General features: G+C 42.3%; 1 protein-coding gene across 1 annotated transcript; it reads left to right on the top strand.

Moving 5' to 3' along the window:
- The first annotated feature begins 17677 nt into the window (after positions 1-17677).
- Positions 17678-25107, top strand: trib2 (tribbles pseudokinase 2). The gene is made up of 3 exons (XM_085247212.1): positions 17678-19059; positions 20470-20762; positions 22806-25107. Exons 1-3 carry the CDS (start codon positions 18790-18792, stop codon positions 23278-23280), a joined length of 1038 nt encoding a protein of 345 aa, XP_085103338.1. The 5' UTR covers positions 17678-18789; the 3' UTR covers positions 23281-25107.
- Positions 25108-27004: the final 1897 nt, after the last annotated feature.

The raw sequence follows: 27004 nt of genomic DNA, 5'->3' as shown, positions 1-27004 counted from the left end.
TGGCAATCTTTTTGTGAAGCAGTTTGCATCTATGGCTAAAAACTGAGTAGGCAGTCAACCAAAACAAAGCTGTTGCTGCTAAACCAGCACATTTAGCTAAAATATATTTAACGCCAGTGGAGCTAAATATTTTTAACTTGTGTTGAATCAAATGTTATTTACAATCATTTCAGTTTCAAATCTTCTAAATTGTCTGTCAGTATGACTTGATAAAACACTTCCTGTTCGTGCTTATCTCATCTAACATCTCATCTTATCCCATTGTACCAAAGGACATTTAAAACAGTCGGTGAAGCTCACTATTTTTTTCTTTCTGACTACACAGATTGCAGCAACTACTTTAGTTTCTTTCTTTTTTTATTTTTATTTTACAATCACGCTTTCTGCACCAGTGGATAATTTCTCATTGTCAAATTATGTAAATCTACGGTATGTAAAGTGTACGCAAATCGCCCTGGAGTGTTGCACATGAGCTACCTGTCTCACCGTGTATTGTGTGAGCTAATGATTAAAATCAGAGGTAGTCAGTCGTGTGTAAACTTTGAGCTTTTCTCTTTCTCGGGTTTGCACTTGCAAGCAATCAGTGAGACAGAAGCAAAGAGGCAGTGGCCCAATCAGCTGGGAGGTTATATTTTCTTTGAAAGGATGAGCAGGTTGTACACTACTGTCACTTGTTGGCTATTGGCCATCTTTTACTGCAATGCAGTATATCACCACTGCAACAGTGTAAAGGAATCAAACATTTAGTTGTCTGTCTGTGTGATAAATATTGGAAGCAGAGGTAATCAGACTAAATAAATTTAAAACTGTGTCACCCCAGTGCTTCAGAAGACATTCAAAGGGTGAATTATTCACAGAGGCATCCTGATTAAAAAGTGATTAATCAGTCCATCCAGCCTGGCCCAAATGGAAAAAAACACAATCTTCAAACACTGCAGAGGTATTAAGGTTGGTTGGAATATATGACGACAATCTCATTATAGAGGCCAGCAGCATGTAATCTTTTTTTATTTTCACCCTCGTCTTTGTCTCCCTGTTTCACTTTCTTGCTCTCTTATTCTCGCTCCTTCAAATATGCAAAGACGGCATTTCCTCCCGTGCTGTAATTAGCAGAAAATATGCAAAGTAGATCAAAAGTTGGAATTTATTAAGCTTCATATTCACAACAAATTAGGTTCTCATTGAGGTGCCTCTTCCACCCTGAGCAACAATTTGTGGGTTTTCTCATATTTAATTACTGATCCTCAAAGCTGACCTTGAAAAAAATGTTTTTACAACAATTTCTACATAAGTCAGGATTCTTGTTAAAGTCACATCATTCCTGCGAAAAACTTTCAAAACTCGGGAAGGGCAGGCTGGTTGGATCATGCTGCTGGTGATGTGTAAGTGACCTGTAACACCTGCAGCTCAGAATTTATTCTGTCATGGTGTCAGTTTCTGATGACCGCATCTGTTTATTCAACTAGCTTTGTCACACCCACACGCACACACACTACCATAAATGTGTAGGTGTATATGGGCTTGCTGTATGCACGTGTGCTTCATGCATGGCTGAATCTCTTTGTGAGCACTCAATATGTCACCGTGAAAGCACAAATCATGGACCCCTTGGATAATTTGCTGTTGTCGAGCGTGGACCGTTAGGGCTCATCCATTCACTTTAACTCCTGAACTACATTACTAACAAGTCTGGGGAGATGATAAAATTCCTCTTGATAGTGGCCGGTTTTCATAAGCAGGCATGAATGAGCGTTTGAAAAAAAAAAGAAAAAAGGACCAGGCCACTTTCACCAAGAGAAAGCGAAGTATTAATACTGTCGTGGGCGTTTCTTTGCCATATTTATCTCAGCACGCCCCGGAGGATGACCCCTGCAAAATAGCATTATGGGCTGATGGCAGGAAACGCTGTGGTTATGATGATAATTACCACTGTGAAAAAGCTTAGTTGGGGGCGGAAATAAAAAGGAGGCGGATTTGTTAATTTTGCACCCAGTAACCACACTCCACACCCACTCGCGAGCCCACATCTTTTATAGATATGCACGCCCACTTGAGCTCATGCATACGGCCCCGGCCTTCACGGGACTGAATAAGAGAAGAATCAGTCGAACCTCTCCTCTGAAGTAGCAGCGGTTCATTTTCCGCCTCTGCCCGTCTAGAGTTACAGGAATAAATCTGGTATGGCTTCCAAGAAAATAATCAATCGCCATTCAGCCTTTAAAGCCACCCTTAATTTAAAACTGCTGAACCCCCGTGATATCCTGCGACAGATGGAAGAAATATTCAATAATTACCGTGTCTATCTATTGTGTGTTAGTGTAGCTGTTAACTTAAAGACTCAGCATGAGTTTAACTTCATCTCACTGCTGTCAGGCTAAAACGCTCACACTCTGCAGACGAGCGCGAGGCCTCGCTTTGATCTTCAAAACATCCGTGTCCACGCTTTGTGTCACTGTGGCAGTAATTTGTTGCTGAAGGTTGCACATGCAGCACGCGCTTGTGCGTTTTTCTCTGCAATCACCGAGTATTGTTGCTGTCTTATCAGTTGAAGGAAATCTGGTGTCTGAGTGCCGGTAGTGAAGTCAGCCCTCATCAGCAACAATCAAGGTGAGGTCCCTCTCCCCGGGCAAAGCTGAGCCACCAGCCACATGTTTCTCGCTCACCGCCTTGCCTTGCATCATGTTCTGAAGATAGCCACAACACGAGACAAGAGACGTAACATTGGAAAGACAGCAGGGGCTGCAGGGCTTGGGGGCTGAGGCAAACCCTGCAAAACTTTGCATCAGGACTTTTTCACAAGACAGGGTGTGTCCAAAATTGTCAAACTGTTCCAGAAAGAAAATTTAAATTAAGATGTAGGTGCGGGTGATGTGCCAAAGTTTTGATTTCCACTGTAGCTATTATGTAGTCTTTCCCAGTGGCCTACAAAATGATTGATTTCCACTGTTTTGCTGGCAGGAGTCAAGCAGCTGTATCATGGCCCTGTCTGCCGTGAGTTGGTATCCAGCTAAGATGAATGGAAATGCTCTGGTGCTCCTCCATCAGGAGACAGGCTTTCCAGTGGCCCTGTCCATTAATGCATTATAAATGAGCCCACTCACATCTTCCGAGAGACATGTGAAGCACGTGAGACACCGCAGAACGGTGTTTCCTGTCTTCCAGTAAGGAGCAGCCGATATCACGTGGGCTGGCCAGCAGGAAACCACGTGACGCAGCAGTCCAGACCACCAGACCAAAGAATTACTGCAGACATCAAAGGAGAAGCTCCACTCTACAGTTAAAGCCTCAAACACGTATTTTGAAATTGGTCCATGTTTCTTATTTTGACTGAGGTATGAAAAACAATCGCTCATCGGAAGTCTTATATGTTATTACATGCTTAAAATATCCATGAGTATGAAAACAAAAGAGCCTGCATGAAATTTTCATTGTGTTTCTGACTTCTGAAAGATGTCACATGATTGGGTGTCATGCATCTCTTCTGCGTTTTTGAGTTGCGCACACAGTGACTAGCCTTATTTGGCTCCTAGAACCATATCAAAGCCTTGATTCGGGAATACTTTCTCCAGGTATCAAGCAGAAAGGAAAATCCTGTCCTTTTCATCTGCTGCAAAGTTACAGTGATAACACGTTTGATGTCTGATCCAAGAACTCTCAACTAAAGCACTGCTGCACTTTGAAGTTGCTTGTTGTGCAGCCACAGCTGAGAATTCATTTAATGTTCTGATAGCTGCAGCGTGTCACATGATGGGACTAAGCATGAAAGCTGAATCTGATCCGTCAGGGTGGGAATAAAGATTTAAAGCTCCGGGTTTGCACTTTGAATCAACCGTATATAGTTTCGATGCTTTGTGCTGCCCCGTGCTCATGCAAGCTGCAGTCTCTTGCATACATTCGGCACATTGGGAGCAACCGGCAACAAAAAACAGCCTGAAAATTTGTTGTCAAGCAGCCCTGATTTAAAAAAGGATCATGAATCATTAATTTAAAAAAATAATACTTACTTAAATTAACTTAAATTAATTATGATTCATCCCATAAATCATGACACAGTGCTCTGTCTCACACCAGATTTGACTGCAAGCCTGACACGGGCAGTTATACAGGAGTTTTAATGCAGCGTGCTTTTTCTGTTTGTTGCGAGTCACTAGTAAAAACAAACTTGATCAAATGCCTAGCTTCATTATATGAGCATGACTATTGATTCATCACTCTCTTAATAATTTTTGAATGAAACAAATGGCAGTAAATCCTAGTATGAGACTTACATGTCATAATAGTGGCAAAAGGAGCCAAATGCAGGCAGACAGAATTAATGAAAACCAGCCGTTACTCGCCGATAGAAAACAAGAAACACAAACTACAAAAGTGAAAAAGAAAATTCTGAAAACGGGAGAACAAGAAGCACGAGGTGAAAGGCAAAAGCAAATATTTTTACACAGAGGGCTCATTACACTAAATTTACATTCAAAATGATGATTTATTTTGAACAGATATTTTTGCATGAACCTCTCTGAATATTTGTTTGAGTCTGACTGCTTAACCCTTGGCAAAAACTCTGCAGCCTGGCTTCATCATTTGGGCCGCAAGGCTAACATAAACATATTTTTCTTGTCAGTCGGTTAATTAAAACAGTTCACAGCACCTAGCATCGTGTAAGTGTGACACAACACTTCCTCCTTTGATGTCCTTGCCTCTTTTCCGCTATCCTCATCATCTCGTCTCCTCATCACCTGCAGAGTGCCTCCAGAGGTTAGCTGATGGAGTTTCATTGCTAGATTACCAATAGATGCTTTCACTTCAATTTGAAACCTGCTTTTAGCGGTTGCGCCATATGTGTCAGTGCAGCTATATAGTGTATAGGCTACATAACCCAGAGTTAGAAGCGATAAAAAGCACTCTCCCGCTCACCGATGAGTCAAATTCCCAAACTTTCCCAAACAGAGTTTGCATCTAACAGTGAAGAAAGGCAGACTGACACTTTAGCTGTTAAAGAACTAGAGCATGCACGCTGGTTATATGAACAGCAGCAGTCATGCTATTCACACCGCAAACACATATAAACACACACCTGCACACACACGCAAAACTGCAACAGGAGAGCGGGAGCCACAATGGAAACTCTGAGTCATGAGCGTCCTTTGCCATTCTGAACTTAAATCATTGTGGCATTGAGTCATTGCAGGGTTTCCTGTGTATTCATTTGTATGTCTGAAAGTTTGAGCGTGGACAAGCACGAGCTCAGCCTCTAGTTGAGGTCTGTGCATCTAAAAGACGTGCTCGCTTTTGTTTTCCACACCTGTTCGCTCTCATTGTAGTTACAGTTTTGTTTTCTTTTTGCTTTGTATAAAATGTGGCATGCAATATGATGCATTCAGGAGGAAACCCCTTTTATGAGCAGTGAACGTGAACATACTGTATCCTGTAGTGCTGAGAAGAGAAGAGAACCTGTACTTTAAGTGTAGACTTCAGCCCAAACACGTGTCTGGTGGGCAGCTTGTCTTACAGATCAAGGGTGTAGGCAGGCAAAGATGCTGCAAATAGCAACATAGAGGGGGATTTTTATTTTTCTCTTATTACCCGTCTTACACATCCTTCTTGCTCTCGCCTTACACGTGTAAAACCATGCGTGCCAGCATCCTACACTAACTCTTAGATTTTCTTAGCAACACAACTCATTCCCAGGGCTCCGATGTGTTGTGAGAGTACATAATTGGGTTGACATGTCAACACAGCTCTGGTCAATCACACATTTTCCACTGAGATAATGACAGCTTTTAACATTCCTGTTGCACCAACAAGATTGTGCGAATGCATGCAAGCACTCAGATGCACATATGTGCACATATTATGAGTTAAGGGAGGATGCAGGAAGCGTATGACCTGTAGGAACAGTGAGATGCGCGTGTGGTTGCAGTGGCTCGATAAGCAAAATGCCTGTATGAATATGAATGCGCTGCACATTGTGCTGAGCGTAATTCGTGATCTGCTTCTGTCTGATGCTATCATCCAGCACTTGGCAGCCAGCTAGCAGTCATGGTAACATGCTTGCCACAGAATTTAAAGATAGCATTTATAGACGAGTCACCACCCAGAAATATTGCAGTTTATGGTGATGCGAAAAGAGCTGCCGGATTCTGCTGAAGGAACGGAAAATCTGGACCAAACTGTGTCCTGGAGTTCAAGTTGTGGCCATTCTCAGTCATTTGCAGCAATCATAGGAATTATATGGACGCCAAACATCCGTCTGTGGCCACTGGGAATTTTTTTTTTGGCACCACAATTGCCAGTTGTTGATCAGAAGTCAGTCTAAGCCGGGGCCTGAATTGATTCGAAAAATCTGTAGGAGTGATTATGAGACAGGAAGGTGGGAGGCTTTGAAACTGAAACCAGCCCAAATGGAATCAGATGCATGTTCAGCCAACCGCCGTCGGCCTACTGCTGGCTGCCTAAAAGCTTCTGACCTTTGACAATTAGAAGGATATGGAAATTGTTGCTTAACAGGTTCTAAACACACACTATTGCCTGCACGAGCAAACAGATGAATACACACACAGGTTCTTGACTCCAGTGACTAGGCAAACACTCAAGAAATTATCGGTAAAACAACATGGTAGAGTGTATTGCAACACCAAGTCTCCAGTGCAGCAGCGGGGTGGAAATGTAGCTTATCGTGTGTTTTCTAACAGACATGATTCACCACAGAGAGCAGGTAGTAACTGAACATTTTAACTTGCCTCCACTTCAGTAAGGCAGACCAGGAGGAACGAAGCGGCTGGCTGCCTCGGATGACTCATCCTCATTGATGAGCTTAACAGCCATCAATTCCACTCTAGGGAGCAGGGCCCAGCACTCTCCCCTGCACTTCTGCCTGGGGTGGGCTTCCTCTACTCTCCCACTCTCTCCCAACAGAAGGCCTGGAGCTTAAATTAGAGCTCTGGCAGTGGGCCATGCAAGAGTGGAGCTGTGAGCAGGCAGCGACCATTCATTCCTCTGGAAGCTTTAGTCAGATTCATTGTAACACTGAGACAGGGCTGGGGGCCGACTTAGAATGGACCTGTTAGATTTTCCACAATGGAGCGGAATTACTTTTCATCTGCAAAGAGGTTTCATTACAGTTTGAGAAAAAACTGCTGTCAAAGTGCAACTCAGCACAAATTACACATTAACTGGTGGTTTGTCCCGTGAAGTCTGTTGCCTTTTCTACTGATTTTAATGCTTAAACTTTGTCAGCCATAATGACTCACTTTGTTTGAACAATCTTAGAAAATGTTGAAATTTTGGAGAAATAAAAGGGGAGAAACAAATACATGTGTATATGCATCTACTGTATGCTGTACATAGAGAAAGAAAAAGCTAATTTTTACTGCAATTAAGGACGTAAGACACATGCAAACTTCATCGTTCCTGATTTAAATTTGGCCGGGGATCTTGTTACATGTCAAACATTAACTCACCACATTTGCTCCCTGCTTTCAACAATTATCTAAAGGGCCAAAAACATCTTGGCCAGTTCTGATTATCAAAGCGTGACCTGCCAATCCCAGTTTTCACTGATTCAGATTTCCCGTCTGAGAACTATATTTGACAGCATAAACAAATTGTTCAGCTGCTCTTCAATGCAAAATATTATTCTCACGATAAAAGAAATCATTAAGTTTCGGGATCTTCTCTCGCATAAGGATCTGAAAGTAAAGCGTTCTGGTATTAGAAAAAGATACAAATAAATGAAAGCAGGTGTAACAAATTTTTATAACAAAACAAATGACAGGTACTCACATCGTTTTCCAATATGTTTCTAACTTACTTAGATAACAGGCCATCAAACCTTTTCTTGATTTCAATCGTCTCTATAATTTTCATGGTAGCTTTGATCCTTTGCTCATACCGAGGCTGCTGACCTCTATTATCTGTACTCTGAATAGCTTTAGCCACTTTTACTTTGTTAGTTTCTTTAAAATGCCCACACTGGGAATAATAATATGATTGGGTTTGTTGTTGGAAACATGTTTGTTACATTGTATTCCAGCAGTTAACTTTGGCAAATTTTGCATTGTTACTCACAGCGAGGAGCTCTCAACGCTAAGAATATGTTAGCATGTTAGCATGTTAGCATATGGCTGTGAGAGTGTGCTCGACTGGTCACCCGTGCTGCATTTTGTGCATGCACCAGCTGATAATCGGACATATGATAGCCTGGTCGGCCAATTCTGGAGTGAATTCCACTGATTTAATGTCAAGTGCACATATTCATGTCTCTTACATTTTATTAATTATAATTCATTATCTCAAAACCAAGTTGGGTTTTCACAGTACAGTAGCCTTGACCAATATTCACGAGTAAATGGCAGTGGATACAGTTTTGGTATCTTGGTAAGACTTTTTTGAAAGACTTATTTCACCGACGTATGCAATCTGCTGTCCTATAATATTTGATATTTTCCAGCGCCTTTGTTTTCTGGGCCTCCAAAGTGTGATGTTATCACAATTTGAGGAGATTGCTTTTTGGTTCGGTCTGTCATTTCTTTGGCAGTTATTACATCTGAAGTCGGAGAGGTCACCTCGGCATATTGCACAGGTTGCTGAAAGCCATCTGTTAGGTTTCATGTAATGCAGTGGCCCAGTGGTGCTCATGGCACGTTTTAGAGCAATAATACACCACATCCAAACTGCATCCCCGAAGTAATTTAAAGACCAACATCTCTGACAGGCTGTGCTGTAGCTGTACCATATCTGATACAGCACTGCACACAGATAAGGACACATTTCACATAATGACTTTCAGTACTTACTGTGCTTTATCACTTCTGTAAGCCTTTGTAGTTATTTCTTTTTTAAACCTGCCATCGCTTGAATCACGTTTCCAAACTAAATGATTATTTTAACTGTCATCAGTGCAGCAGAAGTGTACTTGTTGAAATCTCTGCTATCATTATGATCCTTCACAGTCTCTGTCGCTGTATTCCATATTGTTCTCAGACACTTTTGAAATTATACTGAAACAAAAAGGTTTTAAACTACAAGCAAGACTTGTCGCAGACAAATTAATTCAGAGGAGATGCTAACGGTAAAGCAAATGGTAATGTTGGTGGGGAGGTTAGGGTGTCACTACAACATCTGTTCAGTCTTTTGCACAGCACACTGGAGTATTCACACAGGAACGTTCTAAAAGCGGTCGTATGATTATCTCCACCTAACATAAGTTGGCTCAACACTCAATTTCCAGCGTTTTTTCCTTGTTATTATTTTTCGACAAAAATAAGAAAAAATGCATCCTACATTTTGAAGTCGTTTGCTTTTAATTAAGTTACAAAAATCCTCATTTGCGGGTCATTTCTCAGCAGGAAATGGATAGAAGGCTGCAATAATTACATCATGCTTGTGTTATTTGCATCTGTGTCTGTGTATGTGCGCGCGTGAGAAAGGAAAAGACAGAAGGAAGAATTAGATGCGAAGGCAAATGTAACCAAATGAAAGTGGAAATGCATCTGTGTACATCTGCAGATACAAAAGAAACTAAGCAGGAAGGCCTTTGCATCCATCCTTCCTGAAGGTGTTTGTAGAATAAACACTAGGTTTATTGTTAAAAGAAATGAAGCAATGGCCCTTGACGAGGGCATCAGGTGATGACCTTCAGAAACTAAAAGGAATCTGGTATTTGCCTACACACACACACACACACACACACACACACACACACACCTGTGAGGTTGGCATTGAAGCATAGCTCGCCCCAGTCAGCAGAAAGAGACACCTAAGGTTCGACACTGAGAAACTAGCTGATGAGCTGTTCTCATCCGCAGCCTTATCTCCTCATCTCCTCCACTTGCAGAGGTGTGCTACTGAAGGGGCTGCCCTGCTCTGAGAAGGAAAAAACCATCAAAGACACAAAATCACAAAGACGGTATCTCAAAAGACGGATACACATAATGCTCCGCCCGTGGAACCCTGGCTTTTTTGTGTGTTGTACGACATTATCTAAAACCAGACTGAAAATGAGTTTCAGTCACTATCTGGCTGACATTATGAAAGGTTGTGCTAATGGTTATCTGAGCCTTCATCAGAGGGATTTCCACTGCCTTTAACACGCTCAGCCGTGATCACTTTTCATTTCTTTGTAAGCTATCATAATAAAAATATAGAGAGTAGGAAGAAAGGGGGGTGGGGGAGAATAAGCGTTGCTCTGTACTGGCTTTCCCAAATGTTGCGGTCATAGTCTGAAGTAACTGTATTTGAGCTCTATGCTAAATGCATTGAACCATGCCCAGTGCTGATTCCCGCAGGCATGCCAGCCTCAGTTAGCCAGATACAGCAGAGAAAAAAACAAAAAACGAAATCATTACTGTCAAAGCTAATGCTGCTAATTTGCTTGCTACAACAGTAATCAAAGGCCCCTCACTCCTCTCCTTTTTATTCTCCCTCTGTCTGCCCTTCCTGTTTGTCACTGTCAGTCTCGAGGCTATTTTGCCTGGAGGGGAAGGCCTTTTGAGACGACAGCCGATTATCTTAATAGCCGCATTTTCCCCAATATGTGAATGCACTCCGCATCCAAAAGCGGCACAACCCACACAAGAATTTGTTTTGAAACCGTTACAGAAAGCAGGCATTCCCTTTGCGATTCTCATCATTTAACCGTGTGTGATTTTTTTGAGCTAAATGATGCATGCACTTATCTGATATCTGCTGCCCTCAGCCTAGTGTGGCCTAGATTCTCATTTTACAGCAGCAACTTCCTCTTTGAGATTTCACAGTACAATACGAGGTTTCTGTCTATTTTGATTTTTCTTTTTTCCCCCTTTGCTTTTAGTTTTTTAAAGACAACGTCTCGAGTAAACAAGGAGCGGGCATCTTTGTTTGAATTGATTGTCATGCAGCAGTTATCCCTGCTGTCTTCAACAAGGGATTATTTGACAAGAGCAATATAATGAGCAATCGCACAGAAGTGGGATTTCAAAGCACCCTTGTATGTGTGTGTGTGTGTGTACTGTAATGTACAAACACAAGATGAGGCTTGTCACATGAGACATAGAAGCAGTACAGGCAGGAAGTTGACTGAACTGATGAAGTGATGTCCTTCATCAGCGTCTCCTTTACCGCTATGTCTCACCTGTTTTGCACACACTGCACGGGGACTCCACCTGTCTGATTGTTCTGCAGAATAATGGCTTGAAAATAATTGCACAGCAGCTATTATTCGTCCAAAATTGAAAAGAGCAAGAGCCTCAGCTCCGTTCAAATGGATTGCATTTGTATTGATTTCCTTTTTTAGTGTTTGAGTGGTCTAAAAGCAGTTTCGGAGGCTGTTTCAGGGAGAAAGGGGGAAAAAAAACACAGGAGAAAAGCTATTGCATATAAAATGAATACAGTATAATGAAGCAGTAATTCACTTAAGATGATGGAAGTGACAGTAAGCCAACCATAATCACGCTACGATGGAGTTGGGTGACTACATCATGATGCATGGTACAAGTAAGGGAAAGTGAATCATGACTCCTTGCCTTAATTTTCCTTTCTAAGCAGGCATGAAATGTACCTTTTGGCATAAAATCCCTCATAAACTGAGCAGACTGTTCTTTCCCAGGAGATTAGACCATGGAGTCCCTCATGTGTGTTTCACCGTGTGTAGCTGTGCGTGTATGTGTGTATTGTTATTTATGTTTGCAGTCCTGTATCATATTCCCTGGAGGAGGGAGACAGGTTGCCATGGTAGCAGCTTGAATGTAGAGTGAATTGCAGTGATATTTAGGTGCGTGCGTACGTGCGTGCATGCACGCGTGTGTGAGAGAGTTGTGCAGAGGCCAGACAAGGACAACGTGTGCTCGTCACTTTGTAGCTGATCATACAGGCTGTGGGTCGCTGAAAAAGAGCCGTTTCAGATGACCTTCCACTCCAGTGTGACCAAAGTGCAGTCACACTGGATCACAATGGCTGCCTGCATACTCGCAGATATCAAATTTATTTCATGAAGCACTTTAAGATAAACTACCGTTCATTCTGAAGCCATGAGGAAAATAGCACTGACGGATTCAGTTGCTGTCTGAACACTGACCACTTATCCAAGTGAGTCACAAAGCAGATTATATACAGTCACTTCCATTGTATCCATGTCAAATGCTATACTACATGTTCTATTGGGAGCAGGCCTAGAATAATTAGAGGAAGCCCTTTAATAAATATCACATGCATCCATGACGGCAACATTTGGTGTTTTTTTTGTTTTGTTTTTTTGCTTTGGGTTGTTTGATACTTTAAAACACACAAACACTGCTTTCATGTACTTCTTTGGTATTTGTGCATGTCGTTCTGTTAATCCCTACATGGGTAAAATCACAGGAATGATAAAAAGAATTCATTACAATGTAATCCAGTTCATAAAAAAGAGGATTAGGGCCATAGACAAAAAAACAGGGGGTGTCTGTTATTTTTGGTTTTTTTAGAATTTTGAGGAATAAAAGTCAGAATTTTTTTTTCCTCAGAATTGATTTTAATCCTCTTCCATAAATTTAGAATAACAACAACAACAAAACAGCTACGTAGTTATTCTGGAGCCTTCAGGCCCCCCTAATGGTCTGAGACAGCAATGTAATCATCCACTTTGCCCCTTTGGTACTTCTGCCAAGATTACCTCAGTCATATGTGTTTTAGACTGTTACATTTTTGTCTACATCTTTGTAAACACTGCAGTTTACATAAGTGATTGTTTTTTTGGGGATTTGTGTGTCAAACTCAGCTTGGAAACCAACCTGTTTGCTCTGAGGCAGCAGTGATAAGCACTCAGCAGACTATTTATACTTTTATAAGTATGACTTGCCTTCAGCTACAGCTACAGCCCCAGCAAAACAAAGATCACATGTCCTTGCTAACTTAATGAGTCTTTACCTTCCACGTGCATTTTATAAATGCAAATCTTAGAATATTATACAAGATGTTTACAGGGTAAATCAACAGCATATGTTCTGCCAGAAGTCTTTAATAAGGCAACATGACTGAATGCACTTTGCTGACTGTGTTCGGCTCCTGTAGTCTGATCCTCTTGCAAGTATTGCAAAGTTGAGATTGACTCATCACCGGCAAATGTGATATAATGCCGACCTCTTCACCCTCGCCTTGCATCTCTAAAAGAGTGTCTTGTTTGAGAATTTGAATAAATCTACGTCTTATACGTTAAGCAGTTCCAAAAACATATATTTTCTGCAAAGGGACGACAATATCTGACAGAGCAGGGAGGAATCACAATTCTTTCTTGCTGGGATTGTCTTCTCCTTTTCCGGGCAGTTTTGACATGGCACCTGTAATGTAATGTTATTTTAAAACAGACGCGCTTGATGTTACAAGAGCGTCCTCGTGTCTTTCTCTACAGTGAGCCGTTTTAGAGGGCTTAAGCTGTTAAAGCCGTGTTATTTCACTCCAGGAGCACTAATGTATGACTATTATTAACCGCTCCACTTATAAGCGAGTGAGTCACCCTGTCCAGTGACAGAGCTGCCACAAGTCCTCACTCAGCTGTCTGACTCCATGAAGGAGAGCCTGTGACGCCAATCCTGTCTCCCCTCGAGCCAAGATCCTTCCTCTCGAGGTCTTGCCTGCGTGACCTGCCACTCAAAAGTGCTCACACTTCCTGCTGCCTCAGAGTTGTAATCGGAAAAACGCCTCGGCAAGACACAGTCCTCGGGCAGCATCCTGAATTCATCGGTACAGGACATTTTCATTTTAGTTCATAAAATATAGAGGGAGCAATATCCTGCAAGCTTCATTACTGTCATTTGAATCACCAATATTTATTCTCCCCTTTGTTTTACTCTCCTGCTGATGGGGCATTTCTTCAAGCAGCATGCTCATTAATAAGCATTATTATATTTACTGTCTTAAGTAAGCAAAAAGAGAAAAATTATGATTCAGATACCATAACTGTGTTGGTCCAGTGTATAATATTTTTTAAGGTTGTGCTATAAAACAAAAAGGATCATGATTTTTACTATAATATCGCCTCCATCTGTATAACATGAGGTTTTCTAGATCTAATTACAAAGCAATATCAAATGGTTTGTGGTTGTGATTGGGATTTTTCTCAAATCGCAGTTGTTGTGCGACAAGCTGCTGCGTCAAGAAGATTATTAGGAAAGAAAGGAAAGCCTGCGAGCAAAGTCATATCACAGCTGAAATGATTTTCTACCCCACTTCCTCCTCCTCTCTGTTCCCACTACAAAGTCCTCAGCTCTCCATTTTCAGCCGCTTGAAAATGAGGTGTTGCCCGATCCCAGCACAGAGAGTCGGACCAAAGCAAAACTGAGAATATGTCTGATATTAGCTTGGTTTCGGTTCTTTCTTAGTGACTCAAAGCATTTGTCGCACTTGTCTGGTGAGGCATCTTTGCCTTTCTTGGTTTGATTCGATGCCCTTTCGTCCCACTTGTCGCCGCACACTTTTATTTATTAATCAATAGGATGCTGTGAATTTTTTGGAAACGCAAGCCGAGCCCACAGAAAGATCCCCCCCTCCCACACATTTTAATAAATGATTAATTAATACACCAGACAAATGGACCACAAACGAACTTACAGATCATGATCTTGTTCTGCCTGTGCTGTAAAGTCTCTCCCTGCACCTTGTTACCCCCTGCCTGGACATTCTTCACCTTCTTGACTAAGGAGGTGTTAGTCAAAGTTATTTGAGCTGATAATAAACATTTGAAATGTACAGTAAAAGGGTAACTATCTTTAGAAATCCATCTTCTGGGTTCTACTCTAACCCTTGTCCGCATCCTTGCTGCAGCCTCCTAGGTTTGAGTCTGCCCTGGGTCATGTTCTCCTCGTTATTCCCTGCTGTAGCCGATCCTTTCTAACAAAAAAGGCCAAAAATGTAAAGAAATAAAAAAGTAGTTTTCTGATGATCATTAAAATACTTAACCATTAGTGGATCGTCTCATTGAGTAAAAGCAACATTATCACAGTGTGGAAATACTCCAGCACAAGTAAATTTTTCTACTTTTGTGTACCGGTATAGCTCACCAAGATATGCCAAAGGTCACTGCTGGGGATCTGGTCTGAGTCCAATCCATACCACTTCCTGTGTGGCTCTCTCTGACTTCCTGTCTACTCCGTACTGTACTAGTAAATAAAGTTTTAAAATGTCAACAACAGCGTGTGTGCACGTGTGTGCATTACCAGAAATTCTGGTTTAAAAAGTAAAAGTATTTATTACTGTTTTTTTTACTTTTACTGTAACAACAGAATACCACGTTCTCCTTTCTTCTCCTCTCCAGCTGAACGTCTGCTTATTGAGTCGTGGGTTTTTTTGGCACCACAGTTTCTAACACTTCCACCCATCTTTGCTCTCTTTTGTCTTTCCCTTTCTCCACCTCTCATCACGTTCTCCGAGCCGCCTGCTTCACCAGCCTCCGTCCTTCTGCCTCGCTCTCCCTCACGCTGTCTCCTCTCACTGAATGATCTCATTTCTCCTGCGCCTCTGCATCCATCTCTCCTGCTATGATTGAAATTCTCAGTGGAAGTTACCCACGGGGTGTGGATGTGACAGCATCGACTCTCGCTGGTGTCAACATGAGTTAGCTGGGGTTGCTATGTGGCGGCAGGAAATTGGCTTCTCTCTGAATTTGGAAAATCCGAGAAAAATACCTTTAACGGTTCCTCATTTGATTGCGACCAGTGTGATAAAACATGAAAATGGCATTCCCCTGGTGGATCTGAGCCCCAACTGACTCCCTGTAACCTCGAGAATACTTAGAAAATTGACCTTAGATTCCATTTCTACATTCAGATCAGCCTATTAAGAGGCGGGTGAGCAACTGCTGCAGGGATTCAAGGATGCTCAGCCGTCTGCACTGACCTCTGTAGTCTTCCAGGACACATCATGTTTCAGTGGTTTACAGTCTCTCACTGGAAGGCACTGCTGGGGCAGCCTGGTGTTACTCCTCGGCATGTAGGCACGTCTGCAGAGCTGATGAGCCTGCGTGGATTTTCTCGAGCGCTGCCCTCCACTGCGAATGAGTCACACAGTGTATCAAGGAATGAGGGCAAAAGGAATCTTTGGAGATTATTATTCTGATTCATGCACAGCTGCGATTTCAGCTTAGCAGAATCCCCATTTTGGGGTTAGAGTGATGGGCAGATGCGGAGCCTGCAGAGGCATCAAACAGAAATGTACTCCAGCAAAACCCATGTGTGTATCCCTGTGTTTATTTAGCTCATAGTAACCTGTAACACTTTTACAGTTCACAAGTTCAGTTCTTGACTGAGTGGGTGAAACCAAAGTGCAGCTATTGTGCACGGAAGAATGTTCCAGCATTTTGACAAGGAGCAAAGTGGGTGGCTCACAGAGATTATCTCACATAACCCACATGCATTCATACATGCACATACATTTGACGAGCTCGTGGGTGCTGCCGCATTCGAAGACCAGAAACGATGAGGGGCGAAAAAAATGCATGTCCATGCTGTGGGGGCTTATTCAAGCACACGGTGAGAAACAAGGATTTTTGAACAGAGCACGTCTGTGTACGCGCACGCACATCGCACACGGGAGAACAAACATTAAATCAAACACTTCTGCCAGTGTCTTGTGTCCAGCTGCAAGCATTCCTCACACCGCCCTGGAGTCCTAGATGGAATTGCACAAGCCTGCCGTCACACCTCCTGGTTACAGTGTATAGGGAAGAACAATGAATAATGAAGCTCTTCCATGCACAACTGTGTAACAGAACAATCTGCTGCAAGACATGTCTAAGATGTTCTAGCTTTTTAATGAAGCACGCTTGGCACACAAATAAATAAATAAACATCTGGAGTATTATACTTCCACTGATTTACATTTGTAATGAGTACCATGTTACACTACTTGGTTTTTTTTTGAGTTTGCTGTAACTTTTATCTTTTGTGGAGTGGAGTGAAATATCTTATACTGAAAAATGAAGTCCCCTTTCAAAAGAAATAAATCTGTTAGCATGACTTTTTTGGGCTTGAATTTGAATAGGGAAATGTGTAAAATTACAGAAATACATAACTTAATTGTTTTGGTGTAACATGAATACCCATGGGGGGCATCTTTATGGGTAAAAAAAAAGTTTCTGTTCTCCTTGACATTTTACAAAGCCATCCAGTGGGCCGGATTGGTGGCTTTGCTTGGCTGATTCTGGCCCCTGGGCCTTATGTTTGACACCCCAGGCTTAGGCCCTCCTTTAGTTACACTTTCATGTAATTTTAAATATAGACTCAACTGTATCCTAAGGGCTTAGTAACGCAGTGTGTTTTCATTTACAGGTGTAGATGCCGCCACAAAAAAGGTGTTACAAATAACACGATTTTATGCGGTAACTGCGCTGAACGGCGTGTGTGCTATTGTGAGAGCGGGATCTCCCTCGCTTTCCCTTGAATGACATTTCAGGAGGAAACACATTTGTAACACAGCACGTACAGTAGCTATACTCTCACTCCGGCCCCCCCTCCCCATCCAATTTACCAGCATGCGACGCATTTAGATTCCTGGGGGTGTAGCCGCACTACATGGCTCTCACATGACTTCACCGCATATTATAAGGCAGCTCGGAAGCCAATGAGCTCTCGCTGTTTAAATGACGTCAGGGGGCGGGTCGGCATGCCTCTTTGTATGTGTGTGCATGTGCGCAGGTGTGCGTGTGTACAGAAGCCCCCCCCACCCCACCCTCCCGTCCTCGTCCCCTCCTCCGTCAGGCAGGCAGGCTTGCTCTCTCTGTCTGTACAGGCGCAGTGTGTACAGCTCGGCTGGCCTCCCTCCGCACTTGAATGGACTAGATTCCCAGCCACGTAAGAAGCACAGCGGCACCACGGGAGAGGATGTCCTGCTGAATCGAGGGATTGGCCTGGGAAAGTCGGCCGGCCGTCCCTTCCTTCCTTCCATCAGATTTATATCAGCAGACACTCAAGAAAGACGGCACTTTTATTCCGCAGGACCGGACCAGCAGAAAGAGAGAGGACGTCGACTCCCGCACACAAAGAGCCACAGCAGTCTTTTTTCCGGATGGGGGTTTCTCCTTATGTGATAGATGACAATCAGCGTGCATGGATATGATCCCGGGGAACAAGGCCGTGCACTGACCTGGTACTAGTTAGCCAAGGGAGCTAACTAGTTAGCTCTGCACCTGCTAGCTACTAATAGTCTAAAAAGTCAGCAGCTATAATTGGGCTGGAAAGTTGCTTTATTTGTTTCTATTTTTGCATTTCCCCCCTTGCCTGACAGCTGTGTCTTATAAATTGTTTCCGTTTTATGAAACGTGCCATACCGTTAACCGGCAAGATAAGCTAGCAAGACGAGCTGCGGGTTTACTCTTCATTCATTTTAAAAGCTAACTTTTGGCAACCTTTGTTGCAGTTTTGTTCGCACTTAACGTCAGTGAAGCTGCAGCACGTCTGTGCTAAGGGGTTTCATCCAGCTTAAGTCAGTAATTCTTAATTTTTCCTTTACCCCAGTCTCATCCAATGAATGGAAAACAAAGGGGTGCAAGTGAGCAGTAAAAAATCAGAGACCAATTTTAGTTGCATGAAATCCAGCGAGCCAGTTTTGGCTGCACAGAGTCGGTTAGATTTTGCAAAGGCAAGGTGCATTTAAATCTCTTATTTTTTTGTATTTTTTTTTTTTAGAAAAAATTTATTATTTATTTTTTTACTTCATGCAAGCGTAACAGAAGTACTTGGACAGATTGTCTTTCTGCACAACGAAGTGTTATCCCGACAGAAGAGGATAAGAAGAACAAGGAGGAGGAAGGCCCCCGATTTTGTGGAGATATCGCACTTATTCCTCATGAACATACAGAGGTCAAATCCAATTAACATTTCACGCTATGGGAGATCGCGGCACAAAGCGCACGATTTCGAAGAATTGTCTTGTTTAAGGACTACAGAGTCTCATCAGAGTTTCAGCCCCAACCTCGGGTCTCCCAGCCCGCCGGAGACCCCGGACTCCTCGCACTGTATCTCCCGCATCGGGGACTACCTTTTGTTGGAGCCGCTGGAGGGAGACCACGTTTTCAGAGCCGCCCACCTGCACAGCGGGGACGAGCTCGTATGTAAGGTTAGTAGGCAATATGGTAACAAACCTTCCCTATTTCGCAGCATGACTTTACTCCCCCCTTATGACGTCAATCTGGGGAGAAAAAATATATTCACATATATATATATTTTTTACTGCACGAAATATTTTTAGGGGTGCGTTGCTTGCACGTCTAGATGAATTAAAACGACTTTATTTCGATGCCTAATGTCCTCAGATGTGATGAATGTGCTATGCAGAAAAATCCTGAGCTGGCTTTTATGGGTTTCCTGTCCACCATCTCCACTTTTTAATAATTGCTTGAACTGTAAATAGAGAGCTGGCAGCAGCAGCCTAATGGAAAAAGTGAATGGAGTGAGCTGTGTGGCTTGGATTGCATGATGTAACGTTGACAAAGGAGTGAGTAACCACGCACACACTCCTCTGTGCTATTCTGGCACAGCCATGGCTTCTTTCTTTCATGGCACAGTGCTCACTCTTGGATCTGTAGTGCCAACATATCCATAGTGCACCTTTTTTCTTTTTGTTTTCTTTTTTCCACCAGGTGCTCAGTTTTTAAAGGGAAGTTGATCTGAGTAAAATGCACACATTCAAAAAAATATATAAAAAACGCTGCCCTGTTAGGCTTGGATGAAACTCATGGCCTCTCCTCACCACATTTATAGCTTCTGACTTCTGTAAATTACTGATTATGAGGGCAGGTGGGTTGTCCCTGAGGCTTAAGTGGATGAATTGAGGCAATACTTGCATGCACCCTTGGACTCGTACGCCACAACATATCAAATAACCTGTGCCTTTTGACTTGAGATAATGTTTTGTCAGGGCAATAACAAATTAATGGCCTTTGGCACAAGCCTGTGTACTAACTGCTGTTTGACCCCCATCTGCTTTGTGCTGGTTTCGATACAGCGGTGATCAATTCCCTCCCCCCCTTTTTTTTCAGGATTGATTTTTCTTGTCTAGCTGGAGTCTTAGGCTGCAACTTAAGATCCCCAGACCTGTGGGGTGTATTTGTATCGACTGCAAGAGAAGCCCTCTCACCTGAACTGCATGTACTGAAAGTCAATTGGGGGTTACTATGGAAACAAAAGAGACACTGCAACCCCCAGGCTGCAGCACAATGCCATGTACTAATACAATGCTTTCAGTTTGCCTCTATTTAACCTTACTCGCTCTGCCAAAAGACCAAGTTTGGTGTCCCGGGAATGTGTTGGATTACTCATGTGTTGGTTACATTTAGTTCAATTAGAGGGCAATTTACACCTCCTTCAGTTGGATTTAATTGTGTAAATCTATGGTGGGAAAGGTTTGGTTTATAGATCTCCAACCACCAAAAGAATCTAATGATATAGCTGAAAAAAATATATACATACGATCTAATTCTCCACATTGCTAACAGTAAGCATAAATTCTTCCTTCTTCTGATTGCAGGTTTTCGATGTGGGCCGATACCAGGAGTCACTGGCGGCCTACTTCGCCCTTGGCCAGCACCAGCACATTAACCAAATCCTGGAGATTTTGCTTGGGGAGACGCGGGCCTATGTGTTCTTCGAGAGAAGCTATGGCGACATGCACTCTTTTGTCCGTACCTGCAAGAAGTTGCGAGAGGACGAAGCTGCCAGGCTCTTCTATCAGATAGCCTCGGCTGTGGCACATTGCCACGACAACGGACTGGTTCTCCGTGACCTCAAACTGAGGAAGTTTGTCTTCAAGAATGAGGACAGGTGAGTCCCATGGAAACCTTAGCATCTTTTGTGCACTTTGCAGTTTCCCTCTGTTTTTTTTTTTTTTTTTTTGGTGTATAAGATGCTATCGGTGTGTGTGTGATATTACAGCTAATACCGCAGATAGTGTAAGTTGACACTATACAAGGTGTTGTGCAGAATGAAGGAAATATGAGCCTTTTGTGTGTTGCCTGGTTATTCTTGTGCACATATACTGTAAATGTGAATGGAATCACACTTGGGGGAAGGAAATGAGTTACACAAATGTAATCGCTACTCATGCTAAGACTCAGGAAAGCTGTTGAGCTGAGAAACATGGACAGATAAGTTATCAGGGGAAGCTTTTGCATGTCAGATGATCCATTACTCTGGGCTTATGTGTGATGGAAACTTTAGAATAACACTTTTCACAGTGCGGGTTTACTGACCCCTGCTGGCAGCATATGAAAACTACAAAAAATCTAGACATCTGTTAGAGCAGCTTTTTAAGTTCTTTCTTTTTTCTTTTAAAGAATTTGAGTGGATGCCAGTTCAGACTCAACGTTTATTCTTTTCATTAGATACTGTATACAAATCCCAGCTCTAAAGCATGTCCTTAAGTACTTCTTATTTAACACCTTGAAGCCACATGCTGCACTCAGGGCCTTCAGTCTGAAAAATGTGACGTCATTCTCTGGCGCTCTCTGTGGAAAAGAGAAGTTGAGCCGCCTCACATATTTAGTACAGGTCCAGTAACCTTGAATGTCACCGGGCTCGGATGCTGAGGGCCCCTTCCACTAAATGATTCATGCCGGGTGAATTCTAAGAGTGATGTGAAGGGCAGCACCGGGTCGCATTTACTATGTGGCCCGTCAAGACTCCTCTTACAACCTTTCAGTCCTGCTGAAACGGTGAACGAGTGCAGAGAGATGAGAGAGGAGACAAAGCTGCCTTAGAGAGACCTCCTCTGGCTCTGAGGCCAAGTGTGGAACAAAACGCTGCGATGACTGCAGAGAGGAGTGGATGAGCAGACAGAAAATGATACCCGAGCAGGCTTCTGCAGCATTCGTTGGCTTCTTGACCCGAATTTGTCATGCTGCCGTTAACCCTTGACCAAACGGCGGCATCAGTCAAACGCTGGCCTCGAGTAGAATCATGTAGCTATTAAACAAGGCTCGTTTGTTTCTTTCTTCTCTACCGCGCCTCAAGATATTTCATCATGAGCACCGCCTCTGACTCAGCTGAAATGCACAATGTGTGCCAATATTAAATTCGGCTCCGTTTTAGTAGTTTGCCTTCCTAGGTCCTCTTAGCTCTAATTGCAGGTTTGCACATCCTCCAAATGAGCTGTTATCCAGGCAGTGGTGTGCTGTGTTTAAAATTCACACAGCTCTTTATATTGCAGGGGAACAATGGGTATTTTGCTCAAGGAAACAATAGAATGTTCCTCGTTTTAAAACCTAAAATCGTTCTGCCACGTATTAATGAAAGGAAACGGCCTCATGTGAAAGTCAAACGTAGCAATAAATACATCCTTCTCTTCGATCACAGTCTCGTTGCTTGGTGCATCATATCGTATTGTCTTTACCTGCTTCTGCTGGCTGACTATTCATGTATGGGGGCTTTTTGTTTTCGGTGCTTGAACTTACACAGATTCTTCAGTGATAAAGCTTCTCAACAATTAGTCGCTATTATGAATACCCAGGGGCATTGTAGCAACTGTTGCAGGGTTTAGAGCAAAAAGTGCAAATAGATGCTTTGATGAGTAGGAGGGGGAGGGGGGGGAGATTTTACTTTTCTGATCAGTTACCCATAATTATGTTTCTTCTGGAAAATCTGTTTGTATAATGCCACTTTTTATATATTGAAAAGAAATGTCAGACGTAAGCTGAAAGAATTATGCGATCTACTTCCATTGACATCCAAAAGTGATGGATTTAAAGTACTTTACGTTGCCTGTCAGAATAAATTACCCACTTGATGGTTTTCTTCTGATTGCTCAAATTCTTTCTATATCATCCACATTTATAAGGAGCTCAATGAGTTTTGTTTGTGTGTCTGCAGAAGCCTTGTGAAGCTGGAGAGCCTCGAGGACACGTACATCCTGAATGGGCACGATGATTCCCTGTCAGATAAACATGGCTGCCCCGCCTACGTCAGCCCCGAGATCCTCAATGCCAGCGGCAGCTACTCGGGGAAGGCAGCTGATGTCTGGAGCCTGGGCGTCATGCTTTATACCATCCTCGTGGGGCGCTACCCTTTCCACGATGTCGAACCCGGCTCGCTGTTCAGCAAAATCCGCAGGGGCCACTTCAACATCCCAGAAACGCTGACGCCCAAGGCCAAGTGCCTGATCCGCTCCATCCTCCGTCGGGAGCCGGCGGAGCGCCTCACCTCTCGGGAGATTCTGGAGCACCCGTGGTTTGCCTCATCCGGGGCGCTAGGGGGCACTGCAGTGCACAGCAGAGGGGAAAGGGAGCAGGAGCAGATGGTGCCTGAGGTGAACATGGAACAGGAGCTGGAGCAGTTCTTCAGCTGAGCAAACACCAAGCACAAACGGACGACTCCGCCACGGTTGGCTCGCCAAGCTCGCAGCAGAGCCAAAAAAATAAACAGTAGAGTAGAAGTAAATAGGTGAATTTGTCACTCATAAAAAAAGGTGTTTCCATTGTGTTTCCTTTGCCACCATTTCATGGAAAACCTTGAGTCTGGCATGACAAATGGCATCTATACATCATCTGGCGATGCACGTCCCAATCGGGGATGTTGCTACCAGATATGCAAGTTGCAAACAATGTAGCAAATGTTCTTTTTTTTCCCAGATCTGTTTTGTTTTAAATGTGGTGCTCATAGAAGTAGACACATTCACCTTTTTTCCCCCCTTTTTTTTTGACACTATGGAAAGCATGAAGGGACATACAGACAAGGAATCCGAGGAGAACAATCCTAAAGGAACTGACAGACTCGCAACACCCCAGCTCTTTTTATTGGTTTTCTTTAGTTTGATGTCATAGCTTTAGGTGGTCATAGTTCTGACCCAGGAGCATTGTTTAAACGGAGCAGGCGTTTTCTTGTGGTTGTCATCATAATCGACATGGCTGACCTCGCCCTTGTCTCATGGTTTTAAGTTTTATGTCGTGTGTCCATGTCTCGTTTGTCTGTTTTATATTGTTGAAGATTCTGACAGTCACTAAACTCCTCAATGGCCTTGTCTTTTGTTATGTTTCCGCCTCCTCCTGTCTCTTACCACACTTTTGTTTTTCCACATTACTTTTGTAAAGCATTTTTGTTTTTTAAAAAGCTATTCCAGTCTATTGTTACTGCTGCTTTATTGTCACTCTGTACACCTCAATCTTAATCTATTTTCATAGTCAGCCTCCCCACTCGGTATCATGCACTTGATGTATTAGGTGAAAGGATGATTCCACCTCTAAAATTAGCTTACTTTTTTTTTTTAAATATATAATTTAATTCCATTCTTCAGTTGTAGGAACAAGAACATAACATTTATTTAAATTGTAACAGCTATATATATATAAATATATATATATATTTAAAACTACATTGCAGGGTTTTTCTTTATCCAGAGATTCCTTTTTCATGTATGATATAGGCAATATCTTGACACAGGACAGGCGCCAACAGAGAAAAAACAAACAAAAAAAAGGTCTGTCTGAAGTTTTAGAATACACATTATCTTCTGTGCCAGTATTCCTGTACCCCCGACAGCCTCATGCCACCCAGTCTCCCTCACTTCTTTTTAAGAAAATTGATATGAGATATTCAGTGATAGTATTGCTATGACATGCTCACTCCAGAACCTCATGTTAGGTTGTTTTTATTTTTTTTTATTTTGTTTTTTTGTTTTTCTACTCCCTGCTTAGGTTCTGTGAAACGGTCATGCTCGAAAATGGGTACCAGTGGACACGTTTTGTCGTATCTCAATGTTACTTGAATTTGTGTTTTCCTTAACTAGACATTGGCATGTGCTCCATGAATGCTATAGCCTGCCTAGCAAAGGGTGGGAGGTCGGGGTGGGGTTAGGAGGGTGCTCGTTTTTCTTTTTCTTTTCTTTCTTTTTTTTTTTTAAGAAAAGTTTAAAAACAGGAAAAATTCTCAGTTTGCTGCTTTTCTGAGTTGTTTTTGGATTTAAACAGTAAAACAGCTATTGCTTTCATCGTTTTTGTAGACTGAGCTACCTTTATTTAAGCTGGTGCTGATTTGGTGCTAATGTTTAGTCCTTTTTTTTGTTTCATGGATGGGGATGGTGCATGGTGGGATATCTGCCTCAGATGTTCTGATTGTATCGTAACAGATTCTGGTGTTTTGTCCAAATTTATTCAGTAAAATAAATTGTGAACTACTACTGGATTTTGTTTTGGGTTTTTTTTTTTTTTCTTTCTTTCTTTTTGTTTTTTTTCCCTGTACATACAAAATAAAAGCTCTTCAGCACAACGTGCAGAATCACGCATCATTACACACTTAACATTTGTAATGTTGTAATGGCTACATTTAATAAAAACACACACAGACACACCATTTCATCTTTACATTGTAAGGTAAAGACACTACAATAATACAGAGAGATCCCCAACAATCATGTGATCCCCTTTGGGCAAGCATTTTGGCGACAGGAAAGGGAAAACTCCCTTTTAACAGGAAGAAATCTTGGCACAGGGAGGGGTGGGCGTCTGGTGCAGCCGGTTGTGAGGGGAGGAAGACACGCTGTGGAGTGCCAGGGGTCAATAATAACTAATGATTAAATACAGAGTGGACACATACTTTGCAAAAGTCTTTAGCCACCCTTTGAAATCATTACAATGGTGAATTTTCACAATAAATGTGGAGAAAGTTTCAAGTAATAATTATATTACTCTACTATCTACTATTGGATATCATTGTCATGCAGTGGGGGTATCCCAAATCATCTCAAGAACACAGTTGTGACTTTGAGGACAGAAGACCCCACCCACTTGCTTTTCCTGGCTTTAAAAAAAGAAGGAATAAAAGGAGCATAAACTTCCTCGCCCTTAGACAAATCCAGTCGAGTCCTGGAATAAAAATGTGGAATTGGAATTTAGACTACCAGCTAAGTGATAGTTATTTCTCAACAACCAAGTAACTGTGATGTAGATATTTGCAGCCTATTTCTGTATTTAAAACAAACAAACAAAAAAACCCAGTGCTCTTCTGGCCAGCATGCCCCAACAAAAGCACTTCCCCATTCCTAATGAGACTGCAATCACTGTCAGAACTTGAATGGATTGCAAATGAGTGAGGACTGCTCTGTCAGCTCCACTTCATCTAAATGATCGCACACATGAGACTCTAGAAGAATGCTCTTCAGTCAAATCATTTTCCTGGTGTCTCTCTCTCTTGAGAGACTCCTGCCTACAGTCCTTTCTGCTGTTCTGTGTGACAACATTGTAGTTCTGCAATTGTAGCCGACCTGCTGACCCCATCCTGTGTTTGAATCGCTCCGAGGAAGAGAATCACTTCAGATTTCATTTGTTCATGCAGTGCTTTGACAGTACTTTCATCTGTGTGTGTGTGTGTGTGTGTGCTCAAGAGCACTTCCACCTATCGTGTTCATTCATGGTAACCCTGTTTACGGTTGAATTATCTAATGTGATAACCCAAATTCTCAAGAACAAATTCAAGTTCTTAGGTTTAGATTGACACTGTAAAGCCATGTGTCATTGCTCAACAACACCTGCTAGTGCACTGTGTTTCATACACAGCAACACAAGCCTCCTGATCTCTTTGGGCTAACATAGCGAGATGATTTTAATTTAACAAATGAGGATCTGTGGTGGGCTTTGTTGGTTTCTTTGTTTATTAAATGTGAAACATGAAAGCTTATGAGCAGAGTACACCTGAAAACTTGTTATCAAGCAGATAAAAGAATTCAATACAGTCAACTGCCTTCATAGGAGAAAATGAATGCTGGCCTGCCCTCTAGTGGTAATAATGACACTTGACATTTTTATGTCAAGTATTGCAACACTTGACATAAAAATGAGTTTATATAGAGATATGTTTCACTGAGACACAATGTTCTGTTTTTAAACTTAGTATTTAATTATTCCTTATAATAACATGTGTGTATAATTTCCCTAATAGGGGATCTTACAAAGAGGTAATGAACTTTAATTTGTATCACTATTAGCCAATAACTATTAACTAATTTATGATAATAAACTATTTGCTAATGCTTTATAGTTAAACTGAAAACAAGTTGGGCTGCATTTATTTTTTTCTTC

Source organism: Mchenga conophoros, linkage group LG15 (assembly GCF_057382185.1).
Source record: "Mchenga conophoros isolate Kocher_MC1m ecotype Shallow Benthic linkage group LG15, M_conophoros_male_GT1.1, whole genome shotgun sequence".
Lineage (NCBI taxonomy): Eukaryota > Metazoa > Chordata > Actinopteri > Cichliformes > Cichlidae > Mchenga > Mchenga conophoros.
Note: the sequence above shows the minus strand (reverse complement) of the source record. Positions and strands in the feature narration are given on the sequence as shown.

What these genes read in the sequence shown, in the direction of transcription:
- trib2 (XM_085247212.1), top strand. Translation starts at nt 18,790, where the DNA reads ATGAACATACAGAGGTCAAATCCAATTAACATTTCACGCTATGGGAGA. An exon ending in GGGACGAGCTCGTATGTAAG is followed by an intron (nt 19,060 to 20,469) that starts GTTAGTAGGCAA and finishes TTCTGATTGCAG; the next exon opens with GTTTTCGATGTGGGCCGATA. An exon ending in GTCTTCAAGAATGAGGACAG is followed by an intron (nt 20,763 to 22,805) that starts GTGAGTCCCATG and finishes GTGTGTCTGCAG; the next exon opens with AAGCCTTGTGAAGCTGGAGA.